Below are 20,792 nucleotides of genomic sequence, written 5' to 3' on the forward strand. Positions count from 1 at the left end.
TCCTTTTCAGGTTTCTGCTATGACTTTTGAATGCATGAAATGGCTCGATGTGCTGGGTTTTGCAGTAGCTGGAGTGGGGTTATGTTTTGTATTTCTGCCAAAAACAGTGTTAATAACACAGAGGTGCTTTTGTTACTGCTGATCACTGCTTACACATAGTCAAGGCCTCTTCTGCCTCCAGTGAGGAGGCTGGGGGTGCACAAGGTTGGGAGGAGACACAGCCAGGACAGCTGACCCCAACTGACCCAAGGGATATTCCATACCATATGGTGTCATGCTCAGCGTATAAAGCTGGGGGAAGAAAAAGGAAGGAAGTTTACATTCAGAGTGATGGTGTTTGTCTTCCCAAGTAACTATGACGTGTGACAGAGCTCTGCTTTCCTGGAGACAGCTGAACACCTGCCTGCCCATGGGAAGTGTGGAATTAATTCCTTGTTCTGTTTTAATTGTGTGTGCAGCTTTTGCTTTAACTATTAAACTGTCTTTATCTCAACCCAGGAGTTTTCTCACTTTTACCCTTCTGATTCTCTATCCCAATCTCACCAGGGAAGTGTGAGTCAGTGGCTATGTGGGGTTGAGTTGCCATTTGGGGTTGAACTATGACACTGGATATTTACCTGCAGTATTACATACACTTTTTTTTGTAGAATCCTCAAAAGCAAAGTTGTTTGTACAGTAGATTTTTTTTTCCCAAAGAGTACCCAACTATGTACTTAGCATTTAACTGCCTGTCTCATAACCCTATAATGGACAGAGACAACACAGGGGAGGAAGGAGAATACAAATGCAATTGCAGTCTGGTTTTGTGCAAAGTAGCTTCCACTCCTCAAGAATATTGTAAATACAATGTCTCTCAAAGAAAAATAGTTTTAATCAGTTTTTCAGTGCTACATAAAATCAGTCATTTTCCATTTAAGCAGTTATCTTTTTACATATGAGTTACTCTGCAGGTAAATATTTTAAAAATTTTAGGGGTTATTGTTAGAAAGTGAATATGTAAGCAAGTGCATCCAAAACCTTTAGAGACTTTCTGTCAGAGACAGCAAGTATTATTACTTTAGGCAGCTTTAATGAGATATTAATTTCTTTGGAAAATTCTCACCTAAAAGGAAAGATAAGAAAAGATACCACATGTTAAAATTTACTGTGATAAAAGAATCTTCTAACAAAAGGAAAAGAGGAGGTATGAATTATTTTCTTACTTTTCTCCACTCATCCTTCAGATATCTCTTTTTATTTAAGGAATACTCATCAGAGCACTCAGTTGTGAAGCAGGAGATATATAATAAACAGAAAACAGATATAATTGCTTCATTATAAACTGAAAAAACACCCTCTATATAAAGGAGGGGGGGGGGTTGGTTTGGGAGTTTTTTGGTTTTGGGGTTTTTTTTTCCGAATTCAGAAACTCTTATTCTGATAAAATTATATGACTAAATTATTTCACATTTCTAAACAATCTACCATAAATTTTATTGCTACTTTTAGCTGCCTGAAAAATCTCTTATGTCAATACACATACAATAGGAGATTCAGAAGAAAACAGAAATCCAGTTTTACTGCAGCTGTATGAGCTGCATGCCAGTTACTATGTCAGACCGAGTTTAAAAATATCTATGTGGAAGAGAAATAATAAAAAAAAAAAAAAAGAAAAAAAAAGAAAAAAAAAGAAAAACTGTCTCAAACAACAGGTTTGCATGTCACCCCCAGTAAGTTCAGGTAAGGTGAAAGATGAAACATTGCCTTTTCAAATCACCTATTTTAGTTCAAGTCTGATAGAAGCCAAAAACCCCATTTTTGTCAGGTTTCCTCATCATGATACCATTAAAACCATGGATCTGCATTTCTTTCTCTCCTTTGTTTAACTGCAGGTTTGTCAAGGCTCAATGTATTAGATTTAATATAGTGTTCCCAGCAAATCTGATGAGATTTCTTTTTAGTGAAGTTTTAGCTTAGAGTTTATGTGATCAATAAGATCATCAGCAAGCTAAATTTCTCTACTAGTGAAATATTATTGGTTCTTTTGCAATGACTGGAAATGATTGTTGTTAGGAGCAACATGAGCCAACAGTCCAGGTACAGAAGTCACTTGCTCCAAGTCTGGGAGGAGAAAAGTGCACTAAATCAATCTGCAACAAATCTCTCTGGCCAGCAATCAGGATATTACAGAAAAAAAAACCACGCAAAACCAAATAATCCAGACCATTTGGGCAATCCAGATCATTTGGGCAGGAGAAAAATTTACTGCAAAAAGAATGAACTACAAGAGTACAAGAAAGATGAGCTGAACCTCTCTAAAACTGATTTACTGTAAAAAGCAAAATTACTGACAATGACAAATGAAGCACTACAAGACTCTTTCAAAAAAGTCAGTTTCAGAGTTTCACTGAATTCTTCCTTCAAGCAGTTTGCATTAGCTACTGTGTGAGACATAAACCTCAGCTAGATGGATCATCACCTGGAGATTGTACAGTAAGAATAACTGTGTTCTAAGGTAGGGTTTAGAGATTTAAATGAAGCAGGTTTCTTTAAAAACAACATTCATGGAGCTGTTAGGCTGCTTGATCTTCTTGACCAGAAACTTACAGATCCCATCATAACTGCTGAAGACTTTATCACATTCAACCTTCAGAAACAACATCTTGCTTCACTTAGACTCATTCAAAACACTGATACAAAATTAATCATTCAAGATCTGAACTACTACCCCACACCAATAGACTTCACTGATTTTATTTTGATGGGAAAGCTATTAAAGAAAGAAAGAGAGATAAAGAGGGGAGGGAGGGAGGGAGGCAGGCAGGCAGGAAGGCAGGAGCTTTCTTAATACCTTAATACCATCATTCTGTAATCCCAGCAATCTCTCACTTGTTTGCAAGCCATGTATTAACTCTCTCATAAAAACTCATACAAAATGACCTTCATCAAACTAACAAAGATCTCAAAGCATACCTGGGAAGCACAGAGGAGTCTTAGAAGCAAGATTCTGATAAAAACCTGGAGAGTGATGAATAGGACCACCATGATCAAGGCTCCAGACAAAACTTCCATAAGCCAGAAAAGTTACACCATGCCTAAAGCAGGTTCTCAGTATTGAGACTTCAGTTCATGAGCATAATCAGTTGTTCCAATTTATATTTTAATCCATCTGTCTAGTGTAGTCCCTTCTGTACAGAGAAATATGCAGCATGCACATGTAAAGCAATAAGTCAATGTAATAGTTATCTGCCGAGCACAACTGGCAGGACTCTAACATATTATTTTGCTGTTCTTGTCACAGAAAAGAAAATGTTTGTGTTTTGTCATACTTTTTAGTTCCTTTCAATTTCAAAAAACAAAAGCTGACCTGAAGCTATGCATTTCATGAAGTGGTTCTAGTGTCTATACTAACCTAAATTAGATGATGGAAATTATCAAAAATGGAACAAGATAGAAAATAAGGAACAGACTTAAATATTTCAAAATAAACCAGAAGTGCCAGGTACAGCCTCCAAAATTTTCCTTGGAGCAACATCACTCTACATTACAAGACTCTTAGCTTGGAGCCCTTTTTGCAGTCTGAATACTCCAATAGTTCCTTTGCAATTATAAGATGGACTGGTTATGTCTAAAAGCAATTCAAGGAAGAAAAATTTGTTCAGAGTTTGGCTATTCAGGGAGTGGCTGAACTACAAAAAAGCTCTCCATATGGTAACAATAAGGGAGAACAAAGAGTTCTATGCAAGAAAAATTATAGTCACAGCTTACAAAAGCATATTTCACAGCTGAAAAATAATTGCCAAGATACATTTTACAGTTTATGCAGGAGATCTAAAAGGCACTTTTTTTGTGGTGCAGATGCATTTTTGAGTATCTGAGCACTGTGATGGCTCTTATTGAAATATATATGTAAAAAACCACGAGAAAGAGCTAGGCAGATCTAAGTTGGAAGGAACTCTTCTCAAAGACTGTGAGTGGACATCCTTCTATTTATCATGGCCAAAACCGTACACATCGCAAATGTATATGAAAAAAGGGCCAGCTATGACTGTGCACCCCAAACTGTGGTGTATCTCTGTTGTCTTCATACATCAGGCTAGCAAGATTAATTCCAGACAGTTTTCCTCCTTGTAGCCTATAGATCTCACCAGCATCTGCTACATTTGTACAGTTAGGTCTGTATGACGAATTACTGCAAAGGGAAACTACTGTTGCCCCCAGAAAGAGAAACACAGTTCAAGTTATAGTAAATAAGGGAGCCAAAATGTTTTAGCCATCTATAATCCATAAAACTAGTCTTGTGAAGGGTTGCATTTCCATAAAAATACTTAATTATGCTACTGAATTCCAGTATAGCTCAACAAGTACTTGAACACAAAAAACATACACACAGACCAGAGAGAAAACTTCTACAGTCTACCTAAAACTTCTCTTTTCACCCAAAGAAATTGAAACTCCTGTATTCGTAAATAGAAAGCACATGGCTAATTCATCAACGCCAACATCACTGTGTGACTATATTTGATGTGGTTGGTGCCATGTTGATGAGAAAACAATAAACTGTGAAAAATGTCACTTCTCAAAAATTAGCTGGCTAGCATTCAGTAGGAGATAGATTGTTGTAACAGCTGTGGCATGATGACTTTGATGAATTACGTTTTTGTTCTCCTGGAATAATGCTGAAGAATCTGTCTCCTCACACCATCATGGAAGCGAATCCATTTGCTCACTGAACCTCCGTTAAAGAACTATCTTTCTTATTACCTATGTTTTGATGGCTTTACAGAATATGAAAAAAATATCCATCTCACTTCACTTCTTTCACTCAGCCTTTTTTTTTGCTTCTACAAATCTTTTTTTTCAGGGGGAATGAGGTCCATTAAGGAAAAATAAAAATATAGTCTTTCGGCAAATAACACAGTACTATACAGAACTAACCTTCAGAGACCAATATTTTCACCTTCCTTCAGTGGAAAAATCAGCTTTGGAAGATTAACAAATTCAGGAGTAGGAACATAAAACAATTTTTGCTCCATAAGGATAGAAGAATCCTACCATCATGCTCCTTTCATCTGGTTGTAAAGGCACATATTTCCAATAGGTCTCACAGGGAATTAAGAAAAAAATACAGCTGCCATAGGAATAATTCTCTTTGGACTTACAACAAAGAAGATCAACCAGAGTGGATACATCTCCATAAAAGAGGAGAAGAGAATGGCTACAACAAAGGCTTTAAAAGAGAAAAAAACTGAGGCAAGGTACTGAAGTGTTTATAAATAAACACACAGATAAAACCCCATCTCTTTCAATTATCATGTCGTTGAAGAAAGTTTTGTTTGAAGAATTCCAGGGTAAGAAAAAAAACTTGTGCAGATATACTACATTAAAACTTAAACTCCAAAGCAAGTGCTTTCAGTTGGGTGCTGCCTTATGTGGTCAAATACTGGAATATAGAATTCTGTACATGTAAATCTATTCAGATACTTCTGTCCTGTACTACCAGATTCAAAGGGCACAAATATACATGCAGCTAATATAAAGACACTACTGTTTCCTAAATACACTACAACCTAAATCACTTGTTAAAAGTTGGTGCCGCATACAACTATGCCCCCCTCCAAAATTACTTGGAACCAGTAATTCTCAAAAAGCATGAAGCACCATGGAAAAAACTATAGGAAGCACACTTACAAAGATTATTTTATTCATGGAAATAAAGTAGAATTCAGGAGTGCAATACAACCTTTTTTATTTTTTCTTCCTGAAATGTTCTATTTCCCCAACGAACAAGAAAAGAGGAATGTAACAATGAAACGAATTTTAAGAAAATATTAGTTCTAGTTCTTGATAAAAACATTTTCACATAAATCATGATCAGTTTCCAGAAGGAATTTCTATTACTGTGACTTCAAAACCAAAATCAATAAGCACGTGAAGTGCTCAGACAAGCATACAGCATCTTTATTTGCAAGTCTGTGCTTTTATTACATAAATTAACTGGGGATGTGCACGTTACTCCATTTACCATCTTAATATCCTGTCCCATTGATCTAAGACCTCAGTTTCTAATGGCCATTCACACAAAACACTGGACATTACTATTAAAGCCCAAAGCATGCATTTGGAGGTTCACGACAAGGTTGAAAGTGTCAGGCTGACCCATTCATAAGAGTCTGGAGGATGAGGAAGAGGAGTGAGAGGAGAAGTTTGGTGTTTTTTATTTTAAGACCAGGTGTAACTCATGCCTGGAAGATGACAATGAATAGTGTCTGGATAAGAGATAATGTTCCAGACAGGATAAACTTTCTATTGGGGCCAGAATTTTTATAAGAATTATTGGGAAAAGTTAAGAACTTTCTTCTTTTCAATATTTCACTCAACAGCAAATATCAAAAGGGTTAAAGAGGTGAAAAGTGCTGAGCCTGACATTAATAATGAAATAAGTGTTATCAGAAGTCAGTAGATGCTTGAAAGAGTGTACATGCAACACCATATTTGCTGCCAAAAGATTTGAGGGACTTAGAAACCATATTGCTGGGTAAGGAAACAGAGGAAAAGATAGGGCAGAAAGAAAAGAAACTCAGGCAAGAATACAAGAAATTAGCCATGAAGGGGAAAGCCTGGAGCCATATGTTCATCACCTAATAGCGAGTCTAAAGGCAATTTTGGTTTGCTTGTAACAGGCTATACAGAGGTTACTGAGAGGATGCTCTAAGAGTCTTGTCATTTTAATTCAGAGCCCCAGCAGCAATGCTGCTTCAAACTACAATTTTTTTTTTTTGTAGGTGAAAGGATATATATAGGCCCAACTTTTAAACAACTTCTCCTGTCAGTTCTTTTTCTTTTATGGCAAATTCCATTAATGCTTCTTGAAATTTATGTGAAAAGAAGTAGAATTTCTTTTTGTGGAGTGGAGTGGGGGTTTGGTTTATTTTTTGTAATTTTGTTTTGTTGGGGGTTTTTTCCTGGGTTTTTTTTTTGGGGGGGTGGGGGGTGTTGTTTGTTTTGGGGGGTTTTGTGGAAGTTTTTTTGGGTTTTTTTTGTTGTCAGTTGGGTTTTTTGGGGTTTTGTTTGTTTTGTTTTTCGTTTTGATTTGGTTTTTTGTTTGGAGGGTTTTTTACATTGGAGAACAAAATGTTCTACAAAATGTTTTGTAGGGATATCCCTACAAAACCTTCCTATTGAGCTGGTGCCTGTTTCCCCCAGCAAGCTATTTAGAAAAAGCTACTAAGTTTCTCCATATTTATACATCTGCTTTTTGAAACTTCCCTATCTGGAAACAAATTGAGAAATTTTTCTACTTTGATTCTAAATTCTATTTAAACTCCAAGCACAGCCAGTGCCCCTTTGCACAGTCAAAGAGAAACCTCTCCTTGTACAAACTGCTGCACAAACAGAAACATGTAAACTCCACCAACAAAACATTTAACCAAGAAAACAAAAGTTACTGAAATCAGACCAACCTACTATACAACATGGGCTACCATCCCAGCAAAGAAAATTTCCAAATCCAAGTATGTCATACCTGTGCCTTTCTGAGCCATACTCCAGTAAATCATACACTCCTCTCACCTGTTTCCTAACTTCAATCAAGTTATGCAAGCTATATTGAAGTTCACCAGAGCTGAACAGGTGAATCCATAGACAGAATATAGTTCAGTGAAACAGCTTTTAAAATATCCAAGCATTTACCAATCTCACTAGTTCATTTAATTGCAAACTCTCTAGATTATTCTTCTTTAAAGTTTTGTGGATCCACACATGAATACCTCCAAATAAAACGTTTTCATTACTATCTTCTGACATAACTGGTTTACAAGATTATAAAAGGATTTTTGCAGAAGCTGGTGACAGCATGAAAAAAAAGTGTTTCTTTGCATTCCCATTTAGGGAGAAACAATTTGTACGTGATGGCAATAACAGATTACACTTAACATACCCTAAGAGCAGAGACCTAAAATGAGAGATCTCCTATCGTGTTCAGAGTGGATTAAAAAAATCAAGATAATTGATCCACACAGTTGGAAGTGAAAATGTTGAGGTCATTTTTTCTTTGGAGACTGGCTAATCCGTCAGAGTACCTGAATGAAAACCACAGGCCTCACTTGGTTCTTTTGGAGCACTTTCTTCCACCATTGGCTCTCATTTATGGGAAATCATACCATTATTAATATCATCCTCTGAAACTAACTGCAAGTGGCAAACTAAGATCATTCCGATTGCTGGAGCCCAAAACCTCAGCGTACATGTCTAATACTACTGAAATAAAATATGAAATTTAATGCAAGTTTAAGTCCAGTAGAGTGATACAACTTTTATGGCACAAAAATCTGTATACTGAGAAACAAAGGACATCCTTAGCAGCCACAATTTGTCTCCTATTTTTATCTCTGTCCCAATTTCACTTTACCCTCTCATAGTAGGCAATACCTATTCGGAGGATTACTTCTCTGAGTAAGTGCTGTTTATCATGAATAAAAGTAGAATAATCTACCCTTAGCTTTGCTTATCTTACTTGCAATTGACCTGATAAAACAAGGAACTGTTACAGAAAGAATTGCATGACTTTTAAAAATTTCCAAATATTTCCTGGTTTTTTTCACTTGCTACGAATTCCAGCCTTCCAACAGCAGTTTATTTTGGTTAGAATATCATGTTGCAGAAACTGATTACTATATCAAAAACTTAATACTCTTTTCAACTGATAAAAGCACATGCATATGATGGTTTTTCATCGTGCTCCTTCTGTGAGTCAAAGCAGCAAAGGGTTAAATTCCTCTAATTTATACTGGGAATAGCTACCATGAACATGTAGAAAATAATCCAAAAAGAATTTTTAACTCAATTGTCCTGTTAGATTATCAGTACTGTGCAGATCTCAATATCTCAGTATTAGCAAAAATAATAAATATTAACTGCTTTATGTTAAGCCTTGGAGGGGGTGGGAACCATCACCACCACCACCAAAATATCCCAAAACCATTTTGTTGGTGATTTATGATCTGTATCCTACACAGTCATGGAAAAAACCTTCCAACTGACATTCCACACTGCTTGTATAAATCTTTCCTTCCAGACAAGTATGTTTGCTTTCAGAAACATCTTTAACTAATCTTGATTTCTATATGCACAGATATAGTTGAGAAAATGAAAATAACAGTAGCCCAAACAACACCTTAGAATTTTCCCTGTGGTGCAAGAGGTGCACATTAAATGTGGCCATCTCAAAGATCCCCCTGAATGGAGGAAAAAGGACTTTAAGGCTTCGTTCTACTTGCTAACTGCTGGCACTAAAAAAGAAATTCAAAAACTACAGAGCTAAGAACCTATTAACTTGACAAACACTAGCCAAACCATTTTTGGTGTAATTACTGGATGACACTAACAAGTGTGGGGTCCAATACAGGTGTATGAAAGAATGATTTGATTCCCAGTAGGAAAACAGTTCCTCATTCAACTTTATCGAGAAGAGCCAGTTCAGGTGACTGCCAGCTCCAGATATTCCCCTCCTCATATCACTTCTCTCCTAAATGGGATCTGAACATTGACTGAAGGGGGAAGCAGGGGTGCAGACATCTCCAAGAAAACACTTCCACCCTGCACTTTCTGGAAATCACAGAATCCAACCACCTACCCTAGCAATTTAGGAACAAGTTTCTCCAATAAAATTTTACATCCCTTGACCTGAGCTAAGACTAACAATGCTCTTAAACTCCCACATAGGAATATTCATCTGGGAGCTGTATAGGTAGTACAGTTTTACATATCATTCAGTATATCCTAACTCCAAATGACCCAGTATGAAAGAAAATCATAGGATCACGTTTGCAACCCTCCTTCCAGGTGAAAGAACTGATGACTTAAAAACTCTTATAAGATAGCTTAGCACCTCCCTTTCCATTTATGACAGATATAAACAGAGTCATAGCACCATTTAGGTTGGAAAAGACCTCTAAGATCATGTAGTCCCAACCATCAAGTAATTAAATAGATTTCTATTGTAATTGATTTAACCTTTGAATTTAACCTTAGTCTCTGAATTTCAAAGCTTCTTGTGAGAGGGTGATGGTTCAGGCAAATCGTAAGAGGCATCACTGGTTAATTACTCTACATTCACATGCAACTGTTAAACACAAATTGAGAAATGAGGACTAGAATTCAAATTCTGTTGGAACACAACAGAAAATTTTGCTGCAAGATAGTTTGTCTCATAAATAAAGCTTGTTCTGTTACACTGGAGAGCTACATCGTGCATTGGGAGGAAATGACTGGGAAATTTCAAGTGGCATGCCTGACAAAAAGCAAGAATGAATGATTTTAGGTACAGTTAAAGCATTAATTAAGTCTGTCAAAGTATAAATGTTAAGATATTAACTACAGCCTTCTCCATGGCACCTGCTAAGCTGCCAAGCTGAACTCAGTGGAGTAGCCTAGAGAGACCAGAAATGTATTTATGCTGTCAACGAAATGACAAACCACCTTAATTCCTTTCTCTACCTACACAAGCTTTATTATGAAAGAGAAGATGGCAATTACTAAATCTGCAGAGAAAAGTACTAAAAAAATACATTTAATTCTTAAATTACATCTATCCTATCTATCTACCATCAGCTATAATTCTTTATTTATCTGATAGATGTATGGGGTTGTGTCATTTTTAATTGATGTCAGCTGTGAATCAAAACTGTACTGACTCACATTAGCCCTCAGTATCCTAGCATTTTGTGCTCAGTTTTTAATCACACACTGACATCTAGAAAGTCCCATGCAGAGATGTGGATTTCACAATACTGGAGGCCACGCATTCGAGATGGAAATTGCTGGTTTAAAGAGGGTCTTGGTAGGTCTACCATATGGAAACAATTGTCTGCATTACTAACACATTGAAGTTACCTATTACCATGTTGTTTTATTATTCTATTAGTTTGCTACATCCTTATTCGTAGTGCTATGTATAAGATGGACTAAAATAGAAAGTTTAATGAGTTTAAGCTGGGACACACTATGTAGAGGCAGGCACAAGTAATTTTCTTAAGTCACCATGTGAACTTTCTACTTCAGCTTATCTACAAAAATTTCTTTTTATAATTTTAAGTGAGGTAAAGGGTAGAAATATCTTTTTATAGTGCTGGCTTTTGCAGATGAGGCAGTTGTTCCTTCATTGTCATAGTCACAGATATGGAATAGCTTGGGGCACTCTGAGTTTCCTCCAGGGAAGTGCAGAAATAAACGCTGACTTCTCTTATTTATGCATTCAGCATTACACAAATGTAATAAATGAAAGGATTCAGCCCATAGTTCCTTCAAAATGGCAACTGGCTTATAATAAGCTAATAAATGTGTTATGTTGTGTAGCTTCTTATCTGTGACACAAAATTAATAGCAACTGTAATCCTAAGAGGTATCAAAATTGTCTGTTCCAAGTCAACTTTTATGATTATCTTCAATCACTGTGAAAATATTGGCATATGGAGAAATTAAACTGATTAATTGAATTACGTATTATTTATAGATCCAAATGTCATAAAAAGCCATTATTGTATGAATGTAACTAACATGGTTCCAAAGGTCACAGTTAATACTCAGCCACGCAAATTTAGAGATTCTTCCACAATTTGTAAGAAAAACCGGAAGTTTATTTGCTGAATATTATCAGTATGTATATATCAGCTACAGTATTTTTCTAAAAATTACATTTTTACAGCCTTCCTCTGGTTCTCATGGCACAGAAATACTACACAGTTAACCTGCTTGGCAGCAAATATACATTGCACCTGTTTAAACTGAAGCAACTATTTGGGAACAGCACTGAATATTGTTGAGCATACTGCTATTGTACTATTGAGAAACTCTGATACACCGTCTCATGACTGTTGGGAAAATTTCTGAGGTGTCACTGAAGTTTTCCAGGAACAAACTGACAAAACTTGCAATTATAAGCTTATTAACCAACACTACAGAATGGCAACAACTGCAAGCAGGAAAAGTGCAACTCACTTTTTTTCCCAGAGTGGACGTCACCTCCTCTTATATATCAGAATATTAACTGCCAGAATGCAATTTTTGATAAAGCAGTTAAAAACTGCAGTGAGGACCATATCCATGGTTTGATATCACGGCAAAATTCATACTTAGGCATGTGACCAACCTCTGGTGGGCCTTTGTTCAAGGATCATATCATATAACACAGGTACAGTTTGAAAAATATCAGACTGGTATCCACCAGTTAGAACAATCAATTCCAGTAGCTGCAACTAACCACTGAGTATCGGACTTAATAGATTGTGCTGGTTTTGGCTGGGGTACAGTTAATTTTCTTCACAGTGGCTGGTATGGGGCTGTGTTTTGGACTTGTGCTGATCACAGGCTGATAATACAGAGATGTTTTTGTTATTGCTGAGCAGGGCTTACACAGAGACAAGGTTTTTCTGCTTTTTGTACTGCCACATTGGCAAGGAGTCTGGGGGTACATGTGAAGTTGTGAGGAGACACAGTCAGGACAGCTGATCCCAACTGACCCAAGGGATATTCCATATCATATAGCATCATGCTCAGCATATAAAACTGGGGGGAGAAAGAAGGTTGGGTATGTTCGGTTGGGTATGCTGGGTATGTTCGGTGTTTGTGTTCCCAACTAACCATTATGCATGATGGAGCTCTGCTTTCCTGGAGATGACTGAACATCTGCCTGCCCAGGAGAAGCAGAGAAACAATTCTGCTTTACTTATTAAACTGTCTTCAGTCACAGTTTTCTCACTTTTACCCTTCCAATTCTCTCCCCAATCCCTCTGGTGGGGGAGTAAGCAAGTGACTACGTCGTATTTGGTTGCTGGCTGGGGTTAAACCACAACACAAATGCATCCCTGAAAAAGACTGAAAACATCCTTTGCCTACAGCTGTAGAAAACTGGCTTACCTTCATGTGTGAGAGTAGAACTGAGTACCTTATCTCCCTAGCTCTTACTCTGGCAGTTGTTGGCTTAACTACACCAGCGAAGTCCAACTCTCATCACAAGCTTCTGTGGTAAGACTGTAGCACCTGTGTACACCATACAAAGAAGTCAAGGTGCTGGCTGTTACAGATTAGTATTACACTCCATGTGAGCTGAAGTAACTTCTTGGAAGACTCAAAACAAACAGCTTGTATGCAGAATTTTGGTAAACTATGGCAATACTATCTGGAGTTCTGATATGCTGCAATGAATGTATTACTGGAAAGAGATTATGTGAAATAAGAAAAAAGGTTCAAGGACTCAATTAATATTCATCCTGAAGAGTCACTCATTTTCAGATGAATTTAAAGCACTGGCACCAGCTGGAAACTTTTTGGAACAATGGACAAGGAATACATGGTTTCAAACAAATAAATCTGTAAACCCAAGAATCTTTTAAGATGGACAGCTGACCTGACTAACTGTATCTCTGAAGAAAGCAGAGGATTCTTTCCACTCCCTGAGAACAAGCAAGGAGCTTGAGGCAAATGGATTGACTCAAAACCTCATGTCTCCCAAGCCAATTACCTCTATCAGGACTATGTAAGGATAAAGTATAAAGACCTGAGAAAACACATATTAAAAATCACAGTACAAAGAAGCTTTCGAGATTCCAGATGTTCTGAATTTTCTGTGCATTTAAAAGGAAAAAAAAATTAGAACCTCAAATAGTTATCGATGTTTCACTACCAAATCTGAAATTCATTGCAAAAATTTTGCTGGTATATGTCTAAGAGTTACTTTGGGAAAATTCTAAAAATAAAAGGTGGTTTGCAAAGACACCTATTGAAAAAAAAAGAAATGCTATAGAGTGCAAAACTTCTATAGGATCACCAAGCCAAATCCTTAGGGTAAGGTCAAGAATTGAGACAGCTGCTCCTTGAGCTCAGACATTTATATTTTGGTACAACTGTGAAAAAGAGGAGATCTGACCAGCCACTAGAAATACCACAGCTGCTGCAAAATGCTTAATATTGCCATAGGCTGTGATTAATCACAGACGAAAAACTCATGATCTTTGCTCATTTCTTCTCTTTTGATTATTCCAGTTGTATTTGTTTTACAGCAACTGAGCTGCTATAGTATCTGAGGTTGAAAAACTTGCATTTGGATGGGATTAACTTTACATATATTAACAGATATTGCCACTTACTACACATTTGCCTATACAACTCCAGTCTCTAAATGGAGACAAAAAAGAAAATGAAAGACTGTCAAAGACAAAGCAACACAGCAGAGTAATAAAATGCCTTTTCCTAATTTCTTACAACAGTGGTTTTCATGTTCTTCCCCACCAGGCCTATTTCTTCCAACTCAAATGCCTCACAGCCCTTCACTGTTCTACCTGGAATACTCTTTGCCTTTTGTAATACAGGAACAGAAAGGGAGGTGGGGCAAAGTCAGAGCCTTCTAATAGCAAGCTGAAATTCTTTACATAGCAGCTTTTTTTACGGTGTATTGGGAAAAGTTTTTATGAATACAAAAATCGTTAAGTATGATGATAAAGACACTTTCTCACCTAGAAGGAATCACATCAGGCTAAAGAATAACTGAAATTCTCTATTTGTAGTCCTAAGATTTGTCACTTTGTTTTCTTGAGACAAGTAAGTCTTTTATGAGCTAAGAAAATTTTAAATTAATTGACGGGTTTTAACAAGTGATGATATTTTACAGTTACAGAATAACAATCTCCAATTTAGACACATCCTTTTCTGCTAGAGAGGAATCTGTCTACATTTCTTGAAGACGAAACAAGGATGTTAGGAGAAATAGGATTTAATACAAGGTACACGGTCACCTGGAGCATCCATGACCCTCCACAGCTCCTAAAAGTCTTGTAAATGCATCAAGTACTCTGCAGACTGGAGAGATGTAGAGGAAATTTCTCCAGTCTTCTCTTTTATGAAGCAATGCTTCAGGCATTTTCATATTCTGACATTTAATTCTGAAGACAGTGTAGCTTTACCACCATACATGTGACAACTTCCAGGATTATTTATTTGGATTTTGAGCTTAATCTGCACTCCAGCTTGGGAAAAGTTGTAGGAAAAATTTTCTCTTTGTTTCAGCTTCTTAATGGAAAATAGTACATAAGTCCTACCCATTCAACCAGCTTATAAGATTCCTTTTCCTTTGCAGAGCACTACATGGCTTGTGTATTAGGCCTCTTCACTGCATTCGCAAGCTGTGGAGTATTTTTAGTGGTTGGGTTTTTTGAAGGGGGGAGGCTTGGTGTGTTTTTTTTTATTTGGGGGGTGGTATTTTTTTCCAAGTTCTAGCATTATTTCTGAAGTGACACTTATACAAAATCCCTGCAACAAATGCCTATCATCTCATTCTCTAATGTTTGTACACTCTTTTGCTCTCTTAGAGAAGATGTGATAGCCTATTTCAATTTTAAACTCAAAAGCATTACAACTCTGAATTCAGTAACAGCTCTCTTATACAGAGCTTTTAATGAGGAAAAAAAGGAGTTGTAATACCACCGTACACTTTTTCTGGTGTTCATGGTGCCTTAAATAATAACCAGTTAATCATGGTCTTATAAGCCTCTTTATAACTGTGGTACTCATTAGCAGTAAGTCCAGTTTATTTTCTTGATTTTTGATACCATATCTTCCTGGGAACTTAGATTTCTCACTGTAATTCCATGTACTGTTATTTTTATTACTTCTTGAGGTAACTTTAAAATTAGAATGAACACAGGCAATGAAAAGTTAAGTCTTGGGGAAAACAGCCACTCGCTCTTGTGAGATCACACTTGGTTTTGGCCTATCAAGCAGAGAGTTGTTTAGGTTATATGTGGTAGACATACTTCACTATCCTCACAGAATATCCTATAAAATCCAATGAAGATTAAAGCAGTAAGGTTTCTACAGGAGTTAAGGAGGACTCTGGAGAAATAACTTTAAACACTAATAGCCTTTTCATAGAGCTCTACAGGGCTGTATAAGTACCTTTAAAGTGCATTGCACTTGCAGTTACATATTTCCCATTCAAAGCAGGAGGATACGACCGTAACTGAAAAGATCAAAACATCCAGCCATGTGACAACTTCCAAGAAGCAAAGCCAAATTTTATTCCCAGTCATTTTCAAACAGAAAGAAGCAGCACTCAGTCAAGTGCTGAAGGCTCACATCTGCCTGTGCGCACACGGATGACTGCACACGTGCAGAGAAATGCATTCAGATGAAAGGCTGCCCATAACAATACCACTATTAGACCCAGCAATTTCAATAACATGGCTTTGAAGAATCTTTATTCCTTTCAGATACCTCAACAAAACTCTTCAAGAAAACAAACTTATGTACTCACCTACACAGATTAGGCGCTCTAAGAGAAACTGGAATGTGTACTTGGAAACCTGATAATTGGTTACAGAATATCCAAGCAGGTTTCTTGATACTGATGATCAATTCCTCACCAGCTGTCTATCAACTACTTGTAAAAGTGAACACAGACACAGGATGATGATCCATTGGTAACACTATTCTGTAACTACAGTAGATGTCCACATAAAGGCACTAAAATAGGCTGTTCAAAAAGAAGTGTGGCCAGTACACATTTCTCTCTGCTTCAGTCTCATGAGACCCCATCTGAAGTACCGTGTCCAGCTCTGGGGCCTCCAACGTAAGAAACACATGGACCTGTTGGAGAAGGTCCAGTGGAGGACCACCAAGATGATCAGAGGGATGGAGCAGCTCTCCTATGCAGACAGACTGAGAGAGTCTGTCTGGGGTTGTTCAGCCTGGAAAAGAGAAGGCTTCAGGGAGACTTTAACGCAGTCTGTAGTGACAGGACAAGGGGCAACGATTTTAAACGATTTTAAAAGAGGGTAAGTTTAGATTGGACATTCTACAGTCACAATGTTCTGTACATATATTGTTTCTGAAATGTATCCACTAACACATTTAGTCACTTGGCTCCTAATACCGATGTGACAGCAGGCATATACACATCTTTCCTTGAAGGGGACACTGCAGACAGCTTACCTGACTACTTGAAAGAAATATATTGTTAACAGATTTTAGAAAGATGCATTATTTCATATATTTTTTCAGGTAATAAATCCTAAAGATATGAATGAAACGGACAGAAAAATGAATTGCATCCATTATCAGAAAATTACTCTGTACAGGCAAAGCAGCCAACTGCTAGGATCTCTGTCATAGCATTTTACTCTGTTCAAAATACATTGAACAAAGTAGTCAGGAGAAACAGGACAGAATTAAAAGAAAAGATTCAGAGGTTCTATATGGCAACTGTACAGATTTCTAATATGGAAAACTGAGATGCAGTATCTTACTAATTTCTTTTTTAAGTTACAGTAAAAAATTTATTTTGTATGCAAGAATGCAGAAACTCAACACAAAATATGCACAATGTCAAGCAATCAGTGCACTTCATTGTGCATTGTAAATAGTCTGGTTGTTTTCAAAAATTTGTCAAAGTTTTTTTATTTTGCTTGTTTTTAAAGCAAAGTCCTACATTTTCTAGGCATCTGAGACACACATACAAAAAAAAAAAAAAGGTCCTTTTGACAGTAATAAAGAAAAACCAAAATATAACAACAGAATTCTAGAGTAATCAAAAATCGCTATCATAAATATATGATGAGTTACCGGATAGCCATTTCGCCCTGGTAGACCCTGGTTGAATGAGATGAAATGGTAGGACAAACATTAACAACACAGTCATGACATATGACATAACAAACATGCAGAGTACATCACTAGTAAATTATAAATTGCATATTGCTTATTTTTTTATATGTGATGATATTTCAAACCAATAAATATGAGATAAGTACTACACAGTGAAGAAGTGAGGCTTTGGCAATGGAAATCCTATGTTTTAATTTAAATAAACCCTCTTAAAAGGCTACTGACTACTTCTGATGTTCACTGAAATTCTATTTTTTATGAAGAGAACTATCCATGTAGACTGAAAGGCAATACGTGGCTAAAAAAAAAAAAAGGGGGTTTAGTGCTTAGGTAGTATTCAATTCCACTAAAACATAGGTGCCAAAGAAGAAATTTGAGATTGCTTTAAAAGATCATAAAAAAAATTTGAAATCCTCAGCCTTTGAGTGTTATTACATGGGATATTCAGTAGTAAGGTACAAGGAAAATAAACAGAGCACTGCAGGCAGCCTTTGAAATAAAACATACACCTAACCCCCTACAGTGTTATGTGGTATATACAAATATTTTATATTTTAAATGAAAACTATTACCACAGTCTCCCTGGTGAAAATAATAACTAAGTTCACCACAGTTGCCCCTAGCCAGTGTCTACGTAAATATAAACGTGAATTAGGGAGAGATATTACATTTTTAATGACTTGTAACAATGCCTTACTGCCAGTCAGCAAGATGAAGTCTTGTAAGTTTTGAGTATGAAACTTGGAATTTAAAGTCAGACGGTTCTGAAATTATTAAGTTTTGAAAGCTATTTCAGGTTTGTGTAAATATTGCTACAAGTAAGACTTTTTTTGTGGGTTTTTTGCCTTTTTTTTTTAAATGTATCTATACTGAAACAGTGAAGAGCTGAAGTTAAAGGCATTCATAATGAGGCACATAGTGAACTTTAGCCATGTTGCCTTGCTACAGGAAAATAGTTCGTATCATGATTTATGTTTGCTCTTTGTGTTTCACGGGATGACTGCAAAAGAAATTAGGGAAAACAAGTGTTTCTTTCAAATAAACAGCATCTTTATGCATTAAGCCTGGCTTTTCATTGATAGCTTGTTAAATGAATTTCTCACTATAAATTGCTGAGCACATGGTCAAAATCTTACAAGGATAAGTAATATCACTGCTCAGTTTATACAGTTTACAGTGAAACCATTAGGTCACAGCAGGGATTCAACGTATTAATTCACTATTCTTAAACATGCATGTAGCATACGGTAATACGGTCTTGAAATTTTTGTGGAAATACTACATTTCCTAAAGAAAAAACCACAGAAGTCTGCAAACTGTAAAAGAAATACTGTTTCAATGGTCACACTCTTACATCATATGATGCGCATGGATGGCATGACAAATACAAATGTTTGAGATATATGTGCTCAGTCCTGTCCTTCAAGTCAGACTTCTGACCTACTCTGGGAATATACAACAAAGGAAACAAATGGCAAACTAAAAAACCCAAGCAAAAACCAAAACAACCAAAAAACTCCAGAAGAAAGAAGCTGTTTTCTTACAAGAAGGATTAGCACAAGATTCAACTAACTTACTAAACTGAATAGTACTATTTAATATTAATTTTACTCAAGCACTTACTGGCTTCAGTAGCAATTACAATGAAATGAGCTGGACAACCTGCATACCTACAAAAGAACAGGGAGCTTGTACCTCAAGACTTTGTGATAACTGCAGAGGAAGTTACTATTCAGCAAAAGCAGGTAGTCCAGTCTGGACTTAGGATACGCACACATTTTTATACCGCAGTAAAATATCAAGTCACAAGGAAAATAAACATAACATACTTACATGGACTTGTGATCCAAACGGCTATCTGGAGTGCTGAATATAAAGCTTAATTGTTTTAGAGACTTTTTTTCTTATGGAACTTTCTGATTAAATTATTCAGCTCCAAGATACCATATTTGTATAAACGTCAAGATTCCCTCTTGATTATACATTATCACACATCATCATATGTCACGGTGACAACTTAACAGGATCTAACAGATTTCTCCCTGATTCTGGAAGAACCAACAATGTAGCACTGTACTTACAGGAGGTCCTGTGGGGTGGGGGAGAGGGAAGGAAGGTAAAAAAAAGAGAAAAAAGAAAACGTAAGCTTACGAAGCTATTAAAGAAAGACACATATGTATGAAGTCAAGCACAAGGCCTCAGGACTGTCAGTGAGCAGCACTGCTAATACAGTGTGCACATTTTCCCACTCAAGTAATCTTTAGCTTTGGTTGCACTCCGAAACTTGTAAATATGACTACTGCTTAAATGCATGCACTTACCTTACCAATTCTTCAATTACAGTCATGCAATCTTATGAAAATTGCTTCTCCATCCATCTCCATGCAATTCCATGCCAGTCCAAAAATACCAGCCACAGACTACAATTCATTTTGTCAGACTCCACATAAAGCATATGTAACCACATCACCAGTTTCAGTCAACCACACACTTGGCATTTGATCACAGCTTGGCTGCAAAATTGCACAAAGTACCCTTGGCATTTAACCTGGGCATCTTGTCAAGACATACGTGTACTAGCATCTTCCAGCCTTCCAATTTTGCCTGTGAGGGGAGGTTTCAGTGGCCACCTGACAGCGCTGAACTTTGTTTTCATCGCCTTCCTCTCTCAAGGCACACATATAAAATGGTCCCCATTAAAATGTCACACTTAGTGAAGTGATATTTGCACATTTTTTCAATTATTTAGACCTCAAAGACTTTTGTATAGCAGTTCTTGGAAACATTATCAAAGGGTCACAAATCAAACCTACTATTTCAGTCTTATTAAGTTGAGCAGCTGCAGCTCCCAAATCAATGGCATTTCATTAAGCTTTTATGCCTCTCTCTAATTTCTGAATAAAGTGAAGTGCAAAAGGAGTATAAAACAGCAGCAGCTGTACTTTGAGATTGCTTTTAATATTGACAGCCTTTTGGCTTTAACAATGTAATTTTTATTGTCCAGCAACTAAGGTAATGTCTTTATCCTGGCAAACATTCTTAAACAGCATTTTAAGGTGCAGGTCTGTTTTTAAATGAGAGATCAATTTCCTTTATTAATAGTTTAATATGTGTTTATTTGAGATGTAAAATGAATCAACGAGCATCCCACAAAGTAA

The 20,792-nt window shown here is 36.7% G+C and overlaps 1 protein-coding gene across 2 annotated transcripts in view; it reads right to left on the reverse strand.

Moving 5' to 3' along the window:
- COL25A1 (collagen type XXV alpha 1 chain) overlaps window positions 1-20,792 on the reverse strand; it is a 316,696-nt gene that overhangs the window by 134,437 nt on the left and 161,467 nt on the right. For both annotated transcript variants that reach the window (XM_027736368.2, XM_039379895.1), the window contains exon 4: window positions 19,716-19,723. In XM_027736368.2, the coding sequence (XP_027592169.1) occupies window positions 19,716-19,723 (8 nt within the window). The remainder of the gene's footprint in view (window positions 1-19,715; window positions 19,724-20,792) is intronic.

This window comes from Pipra filicauda, unplaced genomic scaffold, assembly GCF_003945595.2.
Source record: "Pipra filicauda isolate LSUMZ 115617 unplaced genomic scaffold, ASM394559v2 scaffold17_size4572894_pilon, whole genome shotgun sequence".
NCBI lineage: Eukaryota > Metazoa > Chordata > Aves > Passeriformes > Pipridae > Pipra > Pipra filicauda.